Here is a 15,652-nt window from a genome sequence, read left to right as displayed (position 1 = left end):
CTGCAAATTAGCATCAACTTCTTCAACATTTTTTTCTTTTCTTTTTTTTTTCTTCACATGTTTCTTGCCATTCTTGTGGGTAACCAAATCACTGGGGGTTAAGCAACCATCAGACTTAAAAATGGACTTAAAGGCGCCCATTTGTTGGGGAATTTTCTGACCAGTTGTGAATTCTGAGACAGAACCTAACCCCGTGTCCACTCAGTGGGACACCTGTGTCCACTTAGGGGGGCACCGAACCAGGACCTTGATTGGCCTTTTCCCACTACTCAGAAGACAGCTAGTCTGAAAAAATTGTAGCAAGGCCGTATACCTTATGTCATTTAAGTTTGCCAGTACTACCAATCAACTGTACCTGGTCTACACAATACAATTCACACTGAAAATCCAGCGTAATAAAACACAACTAGCCAGACATATCCCCAATTTCACACAGAGAACAATTTTAGCAGACAGACAATTACAACCTTTTCAGGTTCTTTAAGGTCGCCTAGGAGGAATGGATCCGGTTGTAAAGATAGACTCACGAGACTAACTAGACTACCCCAGGCTAATGGGAGCCACCCAAAGACACAGATAAGAGAATGATTATAAATCAAAACTCTTAACGTAGTCTGTTTGGAATTGATCTGGCTCTGAAGGGTTGGGCAGCCTGCAGTCACCACAGGGACATCTGGTGTCGGTCTCCTAAGTCTCTGTTCTGTCCTGGATCGATTCGAGTCACAGCACCATCTTCTCAACTTCTCTCACTTGAACCCTATATTATACTGTCCTCTCTTGAGACCTTCCTTCTGTCCTCCTTCCTACATCTGTTACTTCCCCCTTAACCCTAACCCTATCTTTTCCACTCTGCTGCTATCCCAGCCCGGCCAGTAGGTGGCGCCTTCTGGCAACATTCCCAGCTCTGCTACATCTGTAACCTGCACCTAGCTAGCACATTACATATTAACATTTACAATACACATAGTTAACCAGTACAGGGGTAAGTCCAACTCCTACATTCAGAACTGATGTTATGCTCCACTAGATGAATTCCTCTGTAGTTGATTGGATTATGTAAACAATATATGGGCTTATGCGCACGTAACTGCTGATTATTCTGCAGCGATTTGACAGCACATGTGTGCTTCAAATCGCTGAAGAATGAATGCAGTATTTTTGTTAAAAAAAAAGCCGATTTCATGCGCTATGGCTGCTGCCCCCACCATAGACAGAGTGGGAGCTGCATCCAGAACGCACAAATAATTGACATGCTGCTTTTATGAACTCACGGATTTGGGTCAAACTTTTAGCACCCAAATCGCTGCGTTCATAAAAGCATTATGCGCGCGTCTCATGCACAATCTTCATAGATTGTGCAGGGGACGCAGGATGCATGCATTTACGCTGCAGTGCAATACGCAGCGTAAATGCATGTAAGTACGCAACGTGCGCACGAGCCCTAAGGGAGTCTACATTTTCCCACAATATATTGTACTTTCCATACAGCTGACTGCAGACCAGAGAATAATACAATACAGTACATGTGAATTATTAAAAATTATTAGAAAAACAAAATTAACTTGAGAGAAAAGCTGACTGTACACTTTATCTGTAGGATGAATGTTTATTTGGCCTTGAGAATACTTCTCATCCTGCCCACCACATACACATGCACACCCAGACTGGGTGAGAGTGCATGTGCCCTCAAAGAAAGAGAGGAGGATAAGTGCCGCTAGACAAATCTGTCAGTGGCACAAACGGATATAGCATGTCAACATTTATCATGCCCTACTCCTTCTTTGTCCTGACATCTACTATGTAGATTAAGCAAGGATACCATCATATACCATTCGGGTTCAGCTAACATTTATCTAATGCTCATGGACAATTGAATTACGTACCTTGGAGTAATAGAAAACTTATTGTTATTATGTCGAAGTCCAGGCGGCACTGTAATGTGAGTGTGAAAAAGAAAAAAATGCAAACTGTGACAGTAATATCTGCATATCTGCTGCTCATGATACGTAAATGAGTTAATCATGAAATGATGTTAGACTTTATGTGAAGAATTATTTTTGCTTTGGCTTCATGTCTGCACTCCATTGGGCTGCAAAAAGATACATACAGCTTAAAACCTCTTTCTTTCTCTTTTCTCCTTCCCTTTGGGCACTGACATCCTTCTCTTTTATAATTCCAGGTTTCAGCCTCGGGGAGACAGTCCCCTGCAAAGAGCCAGGTGAATGGAAGTCCTTCCAAATGTCCTCGATATCTAAGAGTGAAAAATTGGGACACGAATGCTGTACTGCATGACACACTGCACTTCAAGGCCTCAATGGTATGTTATAAACAGTCAGTGGACAACATCACCTAATATATAATTAACAAGAACTGAGGCATTCAATAGGATCAAGTGAAAAACATGAACCCTTAAATATCTACACCAAATATATATTCATAGTTCCATACTTTTTGAAGGTAGACACAAGTCGATCGAGTGCAACCTATAGCCTAACATGTTGGTCCAGTGGAAGGCAAAAACCCCATAAAACAAATGCTACTTTCTTCCTAACAATAAACACCAGTCAGATTAATTCCCTGGACCAACGTCCCATTACAGATTCAAATACCATAACTTGTAATATTATATTTTTCAAGAAAGGCATCCAAGTCCTCCTTGAACATTTAGTGAATTAACCATTATAACATCAGGCGTCGGAGAGTTTCATTGTCTCACTGCTCTTACAGTAAACAATCTTCTTCTGTGATTATGATGAACCCTTCTTTTCTGTAAACATGGGGGATGACCTCTTGTCACCAATACAGGGATAGATATAAAAATATCATTACAAAGATCTCTCTGCTGTCCTTTTATATATTTGTACATTCTAAGATAACCTCTAAGCCTTAATTTTTCCAAACTGAATAACCCCAAGCTTGATAACCTCTCTTGGTACTGTAGTTCACCCTTTCGTTTAATTAACTTGGTTACTCTTTTCTGTATGTACCCCTTCCTGTTCAGCTATATGCTTCTTAAACACTGGAGACCAAAACTGAGGATCATCAAATCATGCGCACTGTGCGTTGTGAGGATTCACTGTTATTAGTGTCGGGAAAAGCAGTCACGTGTCCGCGAGTATGCAATATACATACTCCTGGCTACATTCCAACTAGATGGGCGTGGCCTCGTGCAATACACTTGCATTGAGTGAGGCTGTGCCCAACTACTCAGAATGTGGCCGGGATTATGCATATCGCATACTCGCTGCCATGTTACCTCCACTCCCGGCACTAACATTCATGAACTCTCACAGTGCACAGTGCGTGCAATGTGAGGATTCACAAGTCTGCAGTTACACAGAGTTGATTTAAACTGGACAACCCCTTTTATCTACAAAAAAATGAAATTGACATTACTTAGACCAAGAGTTCAGTTTACATAAATCCCTCTGTAATATAACATTTTCCTACTCTGTGTTGATTGCCTTGCAGAGCTAGCATCATCATATATTAAAAAGAAGAGCTCCCAATACTGACCCCTGTGGTATCCCATTCTTAATAGTCATCAAATATGAGTGTGTTCTATTAATAACTACCTTCTGTTTCCTATTACTGAGCTAGCCATTATTCCTGTTACACTTATTTTTCCCTTCTCCCCCTTTAATTCAAGATGTTGAGTGTTAAACTTAATTTTATTTGCTGCAGGTAACTACTTATACTTACCATTGATATCCAAAAAGACATGGAGTCAAAATCCATAGTATTAAATAACATTTCATTTTTATTGATGCAAATTTAAAAAACCAACACAGTAATATGACATACAAGGGAGAGATTAGAGTGCAGACAAGACAGTGGATCTCATATACCCAAAGGGCATAGTAAGGTAAGAGTATATATGAGCATGGATCAAAAATTACATATATATACATATGTTATTGCACTTAGCCCAATATGAGGGAGCCCAACACGAAACGTGCTTCGTGGCCAGTGGGATCTCTTATCCTAAGGACAGGACGACATGGCTAAGCTGGGTCTTTCATTTTCCATCTAACTTTGTTATTGCCAGTGTGGATGAGCCATCTTGTGGCCATTATATTTATTGCAGGCTGTGTATTAATCCACTGTGTTTGTTATATTTATTGTGTATTGTAGAACCATTTACTTACTGAGACTATATCTGCATTCATGTATGGTGCCTGTCACTTATCACTTTACTAATTTAACTACCTCATGTATTGTATAGTTTGTGTGAGGAGAATTTCTGAATGCAGTAGGTGTAGCAGTTAAGGTTGGCTATATTTCTTTTGTGATACCTGTATAGTCATCCTGCTTTCATCTGCATTTAGCGTTATTGCCAATTTATTTACATATTAAATACAGTCAATATACTTCATATTGGGCTAAGTGCAATAACATATATATGCTGTGTATATATATACAGTCATATGAAAAAGTTTGGGCACCCCTATTAATTATTTTCTTTATAACAAATTGGGTTTTTGCAACAGCTATTTCAGTTTCATATATCTAATAACTGATGGACTGAGTAATATTTCTGGATTGAAATGAGGTTTATTGTACTAACAGAAAATGTGAAATACGCATTTAAACAAAATTTGACCAGTGCAAAAGTATGGGCACCCTTATCAATTTCTCGATGAAAACTCCTAACTACTTTTTACTGACTTACTAAAGCACTAAATTGGTTTTGTAACCTCATTGAGCTTTGAACTTCATAGGCAGGTGTATCCAATCATGAGGAAAGGTATTTAAGGTGGCCACTTGTAAGTTGTTCTCCTATTTGAATTTCCTATGAAGAGTGGCATCATGGGCTCCTCAAAACAAATCTCAAATGATCTGAAAACAAAGATTATTCAACATAGTTGTTCAGGGGAAGGATACAAAAAGTTGTCTCAGAGATTTAAACTGTCAGTTTCCACTGTGAGGAACATAGTAAGGAAATGGAAGAACACAGGTACAGTTCTTGTTAAGCCCAGAAGTGGCAGGCCAAGAAAAATATCAGAAAGGCAGAGAAGAAGAATGGTGAGAACAGTCAAGGACAATCCACAGACCATCTCCAAAGACCTGCAGCTTCATTTTGCTGCAGATGGTGTCAATGTGCATCGGTCAACAATACAGCACACGTTGCACAAGGAGAAGCTGTATGGGAAAGTGATGAGAAAAAAGCCGTTTCTGCACGTATGCAACAAACATAGTCGCCTGAGGTATGCAAAAGCACATTTGGACAAGCCAGTTACATTTTGGAAGAAGGTCCTGCGGACTGATGAAACAAAGATTGAGTTGTTTGGTCATACAAAAGGCGTTATGCATGGAGGCAAAAAAACACGGCATTCCAAGAAAAGCACTTGCTACCCACAGTAAAATTTGGTGGAGGTTCCATCATGCTTTGGGGCTGTGTGGCCAATGCCAGCAGCGGGAATCTTGTTACAGTTGAGGGTCGCATGGATTCAATTCAGTATCAGCAGATTCTTGACAATAATGTGCAAGAATCAGTGACGAAGTTGAAGTTACGCAGGGGATGGATATTTCAGCAAGACAATGATCCAAAACACCGCTCCAAATCTACTCAGGCATTCATGCAGAGGAACAATTACAATGTTCTGGAATGGCCATCCCAGTCCCCAGACCTGAATATCATTGAAAATCTGTGGGATGATTTGAAGCGGCTGTCCATGCTCGGCGACCATCAAACTTAACTGAACTGGAATTGTTTTGTAAACAGAAATGGTCAAATATACCTTCATCCAGGATCCAGGAACTCATTAAAAGCTACAGGAAGCGACTAGAGGCTGTTATTTTTGCAAAAGGAGGATCTACAAAATATTAATGTCACTTTTATGTTGAGGTGCCCATACTTTTGCACCGGTCAAATTTTGTTTAAATGCGGATTGCACATTTTCTGTTAGTACAATAAACCTCATTTCAATCCAGAAATATTACTCAGTCCATCAGTTATTAGATATATGAATGTGAAATAGCTGCTGCAATAACCCAAATTGTTATAAAGAAAAAAGGTTAACATTAATAGGGTAATAGGGGTGCTCAAACTTTTTCATATGACTGTATATATAGGAAATATATATATATATATATATATATATATATATATATATATATATATATATATATATATATATACAGTGCCTACAAGTAGTATTCAACCCCCTGCAGATTTAGCAGGTTTGATAAGATGCAAATAAGTTAGAGCCTGCAAACTTCAAACAAGAGCAGGATTTATTAACAGATGCATAAATCTTACAAACCAACAAGTTATGTGGCTCAGTTAAATTTTAATAAATTTTCAACATAAAAGTGTGGGTCAATTATTATTCAACCCCTAGGTTTAATATTTTGTGGAATAACCCTTGTTTGCAATTACAGCTAATAATCGTCTTTTATAAGACCTGATCAGGCCGGCACAGGTCTCTGGAGTTATCTTGGCCCACTCCTCCATGCAGATCTTCTCCAAGTTATCTAGGTTCTTTGGGTGTCTCATGTGGACTTTAATCTTGAGCTGCTTCCACAAGTTTTCAATTGGGTTAAGGTCAGGAGACTGACTAGGCCACTGCAACACCTTGATTTTTTCCCTCTTGAACCGGGCCTTGGTTTTCTTGGCTGTGTGCTTTGGGTCGTTGTCCTGTTGGAAGATGAAATGACGACCCATCTTAAGATCCTTAATGGAGGAGCGGAGGTTCTTGGCCAAAATCTCCAGGTAGGCCATGCTATCCATCTTCCCATGGATGCGGACCAGATGGCCAGGCCCCTTGGCTGAGAAACAGCTCCACAGCATGATGCTGCCACCACCATGCTTGACTGTAGGGATGGTATTCTTGGGGTCGTATGCAGTGCCATCCAGTCTCCAAACGTCACGTGTGTGGTTGGCACCAAAGATCTCGATCTTTGTCTCATCAGACCAGAGAACCTTGAACCAGTCTGTCTCAGAGTCCTCCAAGTGATCATGAGCAAACTGTAGACGAGCCTTGACATGACGCTTTGAAAGTAAAGGTACCTTACGGGCTCGTCTGGAATGGAGACCATTGCGGTGGAGTACGTTACTTATGGTATTGACTGAAAAAAATGTCCCCACTGCCATGAGATCTTCCCGGAGCTCCTTCCTTGTTGTCCTTGGGTTAGCCTTGACTCTTTGGACAAGCCTGGCCTCGGCACGGGTGGAAACTTTCAAAGGCTGTCCAGGCCGTGGAAGGCTAACAGTAAGTAGTTCCATAAGCCTTCCACTTCCAGATGATGCTCCCAACAGTGGAGACAGGTAGGCCCAACTCCTTGGAAAGGGTTTTGTACCCCTTGCCAGCCTTGTGACCCTCCACGATCTTGTCTCTGATGGCCTTGGAATGCTCCTTTGTCTTTCCCATGTTGACCAAGTATGAGTGCTGTTCACAAGTTTGGGGAGGGTCTTAATTAGTCAGAAAAGGCTGGAAAAAGAGATAATTAATCCAAACATGTGAAGCTCATTGTTCTTTGTGCCTGAAATACTTCTTAATACTTTAGGGGAACCAAACAGAATTCTTGTGGTTTGAGGGGTTGAATAATACCTGACCCTCTGAATAAACTTTTCACAATTTAAAAAAAAAATTAAAGAAGAAATAACATTCTTTTTTGCTGCAGTGCATTTCACACTTCCAGGCTGATCTACAGTCCAAATGTCACAATGCCAAGTTAATTCCGAATGTGTAAATCTGCAGGGGGTTGAATACTACTTGTAGGCACTAATGTATATATATATATATATATATATATATATATATATATATATATATATATATATACCATATATATATATATGTATATAATTTTTGATCCATGCTCATATATACCTATATACCCTTACCTTACTATGTCCTTTGGGTAAATGAGATACACCTTCTTGCTTGCACTCTAATCTTTCCCTTGTATGTAACATTACTGTGGTTTTTTGTTTTGTTTTTTGCTGTTGTTTTTTTAAATTTGCATTAATAAAAATTAAATTTTATTTAATACTATGCTTTTTGACTTCATGTCTTTTTGGATATTGGTTTCTTAGTAGTTTTCCTGTCAAATTTTCTTTTATGACTATAGTTTCTCAGATGATATTGATTTTTATACTTACCATTTGTAAAATAAAAATAAGGCAAACAATGTAAAAATACAACTATCTTGAAGTGTATGCAATAAATAATATTTGTTTTTTAGCCTACACCTTGCACAGAACAGTTGTGTATGGGTTCTGTCATGACTCCTTCACAGTATGTCCGTAAGCCAGAAGATATTCGACCAAAAGAGAAGCTTCTTCCCCTTGCCAAGGAATTCTTTGACCAATATTACACATCAATTAAAAGGTAATGCATTTGTGATACATTACTTTATGGTTAAATGTGACAATATAAAATTATTATTTTATGCTTCCATGCACTATGCCTGATAATAATTGAGTTTACTTTTTATAGTATATGTGCCCATATTTCTTGGTGATATTTTTTACACATAGAGCAAGTGAAATAAGTACTGAACACATCATCAATTTTCTAAATAACAATATATCTAAAAGTGCTATTGACACAAATTTCTCGAGATGTCAGCAACAACCCATCCAATTAAAACAGGCAAAGAAAAAAAATCTTAAATGTCCATACATTTAGGGATATGTAATAATGAGAAATGTGTGTGAGAAGCTGGAGGGAAAAGACCTTATTGGGTTGTGTATCACGCAACCAGATGTAAAGCCTGTAACCAAGCTGCTGCAGAGTCCACGTGCCGAGGAAGCCAAAGATCACTCAGGAACACTGTAAATGTGGAACTGTTACTGCGCTGCTGAAGATACACACATATCCAGGAGAGGTATAATGTGTGTATTATATCTCTCCTGGATGGTGGTTTAATTCAACGTGTTTCGAAGTGTAACCCCACTTTTTCATCAGGAAATCCACCAGTACAGAGTGCCGACACTCACAGGAACGCTACATTTCTGCTGATCAGAGCAATGCTGCTCTGATCAGCAGAAATGAACAAGCGATCGCAGTGAGCAGTGGAAAAAGTCCCCTAGGGTGACTAGTAAAATAAATAAAAAATCTAAAAAAAACCAGTTTTTAAAAATATGAAAAAATAAAAAACTAACATCACCCCCCCACTCGCTCCATTGGAAATAAAACAAAAAATATACATATATACATATATTTGGTATCGGAAATGGCCAAGCTATCAAAATATAAAATCAATTAATCTGATCGGTACACGACGTGGCGAGAAAAAAATTCCAAGCGCCAAAATTACATTTTTTTTGGTCGCCGCAAATTTTGTTAAAAATGCAATAACAGGCAATCAAAACATAGCATCCACACAAATATGGTATAATCAAAAATGTCAGCTCAAGACACAAAAAAGAAGCCATCACTGAGCCCAGATCCTGAAAAATGAGAACGCTACGGGTCTAGGAAAATGGCGCCAAAAGTGCTATTGTTTTTTTGGACAAAATTTTTAATTTTTTAAACTCCTTAGATAAAAGTAAAAGTATACATGTTCGAACCAACCTGAGGCATCATATGGACACATCAGTTTTACCATATAGTGAGCACGGTGAATAAAAGACCCCCAAAACAATTGTGCAATTGCACTTTTTTTTACAATTTCACCGTATAAGGTAAAACTAATGATTTCATTCAAAAGTACAACCCATCCTACAAAAAAAACCCCTCATATGGCAAAATTGATGGAAAAATAAAAAAAAGTTAGGGCTCTCGGAAGAAGGCGAGGAAGAAACAAAAATGAAAAACAGAAAATTGCCCGGGAGTGAAGGGGTTAAGAGCCATATGCATGAAACTGGGATATTTGAAGCAAGACTATTTGCAAAGTAACATTTTTTTTTTATTTTTCAATGGCTTAGAGAGAGAATCAGGTGATAGATAGAATTTTAGACCCTAGGTTAACACTAATACAGTGCTCCCCGCTGTGCACTTCGTTAGTATTTCTGTTGGAATCCTCGAAAAACTGTATTCCGATTGGATTTTTTGACAAATCCATTTTCTTGACTGAAGTCAATAGTCACTGTGGACACAGTTTGGCTTCCGTCCTAGTAGTATTTTCTGTTTCAAGCATGCACAAATCGTGGTTAATCTGGTAACAGTCTTTATAATATTCAATAGCGACATTCAAAATTGTGCTGCCTTCAGAGAATAAAGGCTGCTTTAGGCCTCTGCCACACTTACGTGACAAAACGTACCATTTTTGTCACGTACGTGTTAAAGGGGTGGTTTGATCCGTGTGTGCCGTGTTTGTGGCACGCACGTGTTCTCCGTGTGTTATACGTAATAACACACGGAGAACGGAAAGCCCCGACTTACCTACTTCTTCCGGTGCTGTCTGCGGTGCTGAATGTCAGTCTCCGCCCCAGGCCATGCCCCGCTGACGCTACTTCCGGCCCCCAGTGAAGGAGAAGCGCTGTTCAAATTCACTGGGGGACGGATGCAGGGGACAGCCGCGGCAGAGACAGCAGGACTCGTGGAGGTGAGTATGTGTTTATTTAATTTTTAACATGTCACGTGACTTTCTCCGGCGCGTGTCACACTGACCCGCATCCACACTACATCCGAGTGGTACGGGTGCGGGCCGTGTGACACCCGTGGTCCCGGAAAAAAACTGACATGCTGCCGTTTTGAAAAAATGGACACACGTAAGTACGGAACGGACACACGTTCCGTTCCGAAATACTTACGTGTGTCCTAATCATTATGATTACCTAGGTCCCCGTGTGCACGTGTCTCCGGTACGTGGAAAAAAAGGCACACACGTTCCAGAGACACGTGAGTGTGGCAGAGGCCTTACACGGTACGACCGATTGTGCAATTTTACAATCGATCGTACCCGCCCCCGTCCTTTTTGCGTCACAGGCAAATCGCTGCCCGTGTCGCACAAAGTCAGTAACCCCGTCACACATACTTACCTCTCGTGCGACCACGCTGTGGGTGGCGAACGTCCACTTCCTGGAGTGGGAGGGACGTTCGGCGTCACAGCGACGTCACACGGCCGCCGGCCAATGGAAGCGGAGGGGCGGAGATGAGCGGGACGTAAACATCCCTCCCACCTCCTTCCTTCACATAGCCAGCGGCGGCCGCGTGACGCAGGTGAGCTGCTGTTCATTGTTCCCGGGGTGTCACACGGAGCGACGTGTGCTACCCCGGAAACGATGAACAACTAAATTAAACAACTAAATTAAACAATATTATGGAACCTAGCGAGCAGTACACGACTCACGATTTGTGAGCGATACTGCGTCGCTAGGAGGTGTCACACAGGCCGGAATCGCCAGCGATGCCGGATGTGCGTCACAAAAACCGTGACCCCGACGATCTATCGCAGATTGTCTGGTGTAAAGCAGCCTTTAATCTACCAGTAGCCCTTGGCTCAATGTCTGTGACTAGTGATTTGTAATCTGTAAAGTATAGCCAGTGCAGTAATCAGATATACTGGAAAAAAAAAAACATTTTCCCATTACATTATAAAAGCTCAGATAAGCTGATGGGGATATGTTTTACAAGTAGGAGATTGTTTCCAATGAGAACCAACAGAATCAAGAATTCGCACAGATTGTAATAGACAATTAGTACAATGGAAGTAAGGCAATATCTTTACATATATATTGGTACTAAATATTTTACATAGATTAACTGTAAATGTTAGAAATGTGTAAATATTTAGGCCTTGCTTGGAAATTAAGATTTAGTTTTTTCTATAACCTGAAGACATGAAATGTTAAAAAATAGTTAAAAGAAGCTCAGTGGCTCCAACCACGTATCTGGTGGTTCATCCAGGAGAGGTAGCGATGATGTATACCATTCTTGGGCTACCTAACCACAGAGGCCTGTAATTTGTTGCAGACCCCAGTTGACTGCTATAGGACATCATGACTTACTGTACTGGCAAGTACCCCAAAAAGGGCCTGTGCTGATGTGGCACCCTGGACAAGCCAGGACGTCACAGGTACTGCAACAACCCACCCCACACCCCGGTTAGGCACATCAGTCACACACGCAAATCCTTGTTGCCTCCCTCCAGGGGCTGATGTCCACACCAGGTGGGGTGGAGCCAGGCGGTTGGCCCCACCCACGGAAGAGTTCACAGTCCTGGAGGCGGGAAAAGGAGGTCAGAGAGAAAACGGTGAGGGAAAGTGAAAGGAGAGGAGTGAAGTGGTAGTGGAGCAGACTGACCGTGTCCGGGTACGTGGCCCGGGCACCCAAGAGCAAGGTTGGCAGACGGTGGTGACCGTCTGCAGGAGAGGCCGATTGACGCATAACCGTAAGGACCGGGGACAGGCGGTGGCCCGCCGGTACCGAACCGGGGAGCGAAGAGAAGCCAGCACCATTCGGCAGGGCCTACGGACCCCGACCAGGCTTGGAGTCGCCGTTAAACCAGTCAAATGCGTCAGCGACGAGAACCTCCGGGGTTTCTCAGCAGGAAAGACCCGACTGAAGGCAACCACTCAACCGTGAAGGGAAACACAGCTACCGCCACAGCTAGAGTTCCCAGGGCCAGAGCCTGCGGGCAAAGGGCTCCTCCAGCCCATATACATGCTGGGGAGCGGGTTACCGGTGGGAAGCCATCGGGACCGAAGATACACAAAAGGTGCAGGGATTGACAGTCACCGCCAACCTACCGGGAGTGACCACCGCAGCCGCCTGCGGGACCCGTCCATCCAGCCATTTGTTTTACCAGAGACTCCGTGTACGTTATTGGCTGAGTGAGTACTACCGTGCCGTCTGGCACTGCGCTGCCCCCCGCGACCCTGCACCTCGCCAAACCCTGTCATCCACTTTTCAGTCACCATCACCGGGCCACGGGAGCACCAAAACCCCCTACCCACAGAGGGGAGAGAAACATCTCGGCTGCTCCCTGTCATCGCTCCCGGGATCCCCGTCCAGAGCAGCGGTGGTATCCCAACCTCACCACAACCGTGGGTGGTGTCACGGACTGACTTCCCAAACCCCAAAAACTATTCCCCTTTCACTCACGGGCGAGGAGCGCCGCTCGAGTCCCCGGATCCGGCCCACCGCTCGAGCCACCGAGCAGCAGCAGCGCCGGACCCGAGCGTGGTGAGCGCAGCGTCCCCTCCCCGCCCGCGACACTGATACCATATGGGTTAGACAGGGTGACTATAATTGCTGCTTTATATAACTACAAAATAATAATTCTAATCTAGCTATCTATCTATACTTTTATCTATATACAGTCAGGGCCAGAAATATTTGGACAGTGACACAAGTTTTGTTATTTTAGCTGTTTACAAAAACATGTTCAGAAATACAATTATATATATAATATGGGCTGAAAGTGCACACTCCCAGCTGCAATATGAGAGTTTTCACATCCAGATCGGCGAAAGGGTTTAGGAATCATAGCTCTGTAATGCATAGCCTCCTCTTTTTCAAGGGACCAAAAGTAATTGGACAAGGGACTCTAAGGGCTGCAATTAACTCTGAAGGCGTCTCCCTCGTTAACCTGTAATCAATGAAGTAGTTAAAAGGTCTGGGGTTGATTACAGGTGTGTGGTTTTGCATTTGGAAGCTGTTGCTGTGACCAGACAACATGCGGTCTAAGGAACTCTCAATTGAGGTGAAGCAGAACATCCTGAGGCTGAAAAAAAAGAAAAAATCCATCAGAGAGATAGCAGACAGAGTAGCAAAATCAACAGTCGGGTACATTCTGAGAAAAAAGGAATTGACTGGTGAGCTTGGGAACTCAAAAAGGCCTGGGCGTCCACGGATGACAACAGTGGTGGATGATCGCCGCATACTTTCTTTGGTGAAGAAGAACCCGCTCACAACATCAACTGAAGTCCAGAACACTCTCAGTGAAGTAGGTGTATCTGTCTCTAAGTCAACAGTAAAGAGAAGACTCCATGAAAGTAAATACAAAAGGTTCACATCTAGATGCAAACCATTCATCAATTCCAAAAATAGACAGGCCAGAGTTAAATTTGCTGAAAAACACCTCATGAAGCCAGCTCAGTTCTGGAAAAGTATTCTATGGACAGATGAGACAAAGATCAACCTGTACCAGAATGATGGGAAGAAAAAAGTTTGGAGAAAAAAGGGAACGGCACATGATCCAAGGCACACCACATCCTCTGTAAAACATGGTGGAGGCAACGTGATGGCATGGGCATGCATGGCTTTCAATGGCACTGGGTCACTTGTGTTTATTGATGACATAACAGCAGACAAGAGTAGCCGGATGAATTCTGAAGTGTACCGGGATATACTTTCAGCCCAGATTCAGCCAAATGCCGCAAAGTTGATCGGACGGCGCTTCATAGTACAGATGGACAATGACCCCAAGCATACAGCCAAAGCTACCCAGGAGTTCATGAGTGCAAAAAAGTGGAACATTCTGCAATGGCCAAGTCAATCACCAGATCTTAACCCAATTGAGCATGCATTTCACTTGCTCAAATCCAGACTTAAGACGGAAAGACCCACAAACAAGCAAGACCTGAAGGCTGCGGCTGTAAAGGCCTGGCAAAACATTAAGAAGGAGGAAACCCAGCGTTTGGTGATGTCCATGGGTTCCAGACTTAAGGCAGTGATTGCCTCCAAAGGATTCGCAACAAAATATTGAAAATAAAAATATTTTGTTTGGGTTTGGTTTATTTGTCCAATTACTTTTGACCTCCTAAATGTGGAGTGTTTGTAAAGAAATGTGTACAATTCCTACAATTTCTATCAGATATTTTTGTTCAAACCTTCAAATTAAACGTTACAATCTACACTTGAATTCTGTTGTAGAGGTTTCATTTCAAATCCAATGTGGTGGCATGCAGAGCCCAACTCGCGAAAATTGTGTCACTGTCCAAATATTTCTGGACCTAACTGTATCTATCTATCTACTGTATCTATCCTTCTATTGCCTATCTTATATAAAAAAAAAAAATACAGCAGCATACTGTGTGCACCAAGGTATATGCAAACATTTAATATGTGACATGTAAACTGCATTGCTGACATGTAAAGTGTACTTATGAAATGGAGGTACGGTATTTAGCCCACAGATTAATCAATTTATGCTCATCAGTTTTGACAAGGCACTAAGTGGTCTGTGCAAAATCACAGAGACATGTTCAATATTTATCCGAGTGTCAGATCAAATGCTGCCAATGCATTCTATGGGTCCGTAAAAAAATCAGACAAGACTCAGATGCCATGTGTGTGCTATCCTTTTTCACAAACTAGTTGATAGGAGAACCTGGAGACATTTTTTTTCTCATCTGATAACAAATGATGTAACTCCAACTATATTCTGATGACACTTTGCTGAAAACTGGATGAAACTGTAGCGGTGACCCAAATATCACCACAGTGCATTATGCAATTACGGTACACAAGAAGAGATTGCAGAATCAAAGCAAGGTTTTATTAACAGGCAGGAAATAAGTGTTTATACAAGTGAACGGGGGTAATTATTCTGGCAACAGTAAAGTTTTAACACACTAATCCTAGCTGGAGCGCACCAAATGTATGTCGCTCACAACAACAATAAACGTGGCAGACACAAACTAATCGCACCTGAACGGCACTAGCAACCTAGATGGCTCTTGCTACTTAGGCCGCGCGGACACCGCACTCTAGCTATGGAGGCATACGCTACTCCCTATCAAGTGCACACACCT

At 41.9% G+C, this 15,652-nt stretch overlaps 1 protein-coding gene across 6 annotated transcripts in view; it reads left to right on the top strand.

Annotated features, from left to right (window-relative positions):
- Positions 1–15,652, top strand: part of NOS1 (nitric oxide synthase 1) — a 672,503-nt gene that overhangs the window by 566,632 nt on the left and 90,219 nt on the right. For all 6 annotated transcript variants that reach the window (XM_075324076.1, XM_075324084.1, XM_075324068.1 and 3 more), the window contains exons 4-5: positions 2,180–2,317; positions 8,191–8,336. In XM_075324076.1, coding sequence (XP_075180191.1) covers positions 2,180–2,317; positions 8,191–8,336 — 284 coding nt within the window. The remainder of the gene's footprint in view (positions 1–2,179; positions 2,318–8,190; positions 8,337–15,652) is intronic.

The sequence above is a fragment of the Anomaloglossus baeobatrachus genome, chromosome 1 (genome assembly GCF_048569485.1).
Source record: "Anomaloglossus baeobatrachus isolate aAnoBae1 chromosome 1, aAnoBae1.hap1, whole genome shotgun sequence".
Taxonomy (NCBI): Eukaryota; Metazoa; Chordata; class Amphibia; order Anura; family Aromobatidae; genus Anomaloglossus; species Anomaloglossus baeobatrachus.
The sequence above is the reverse complement of the archived record's forward strand: the minus strand, read 5'-3'. Positions and strand labels throughout refer to the sequence as shown.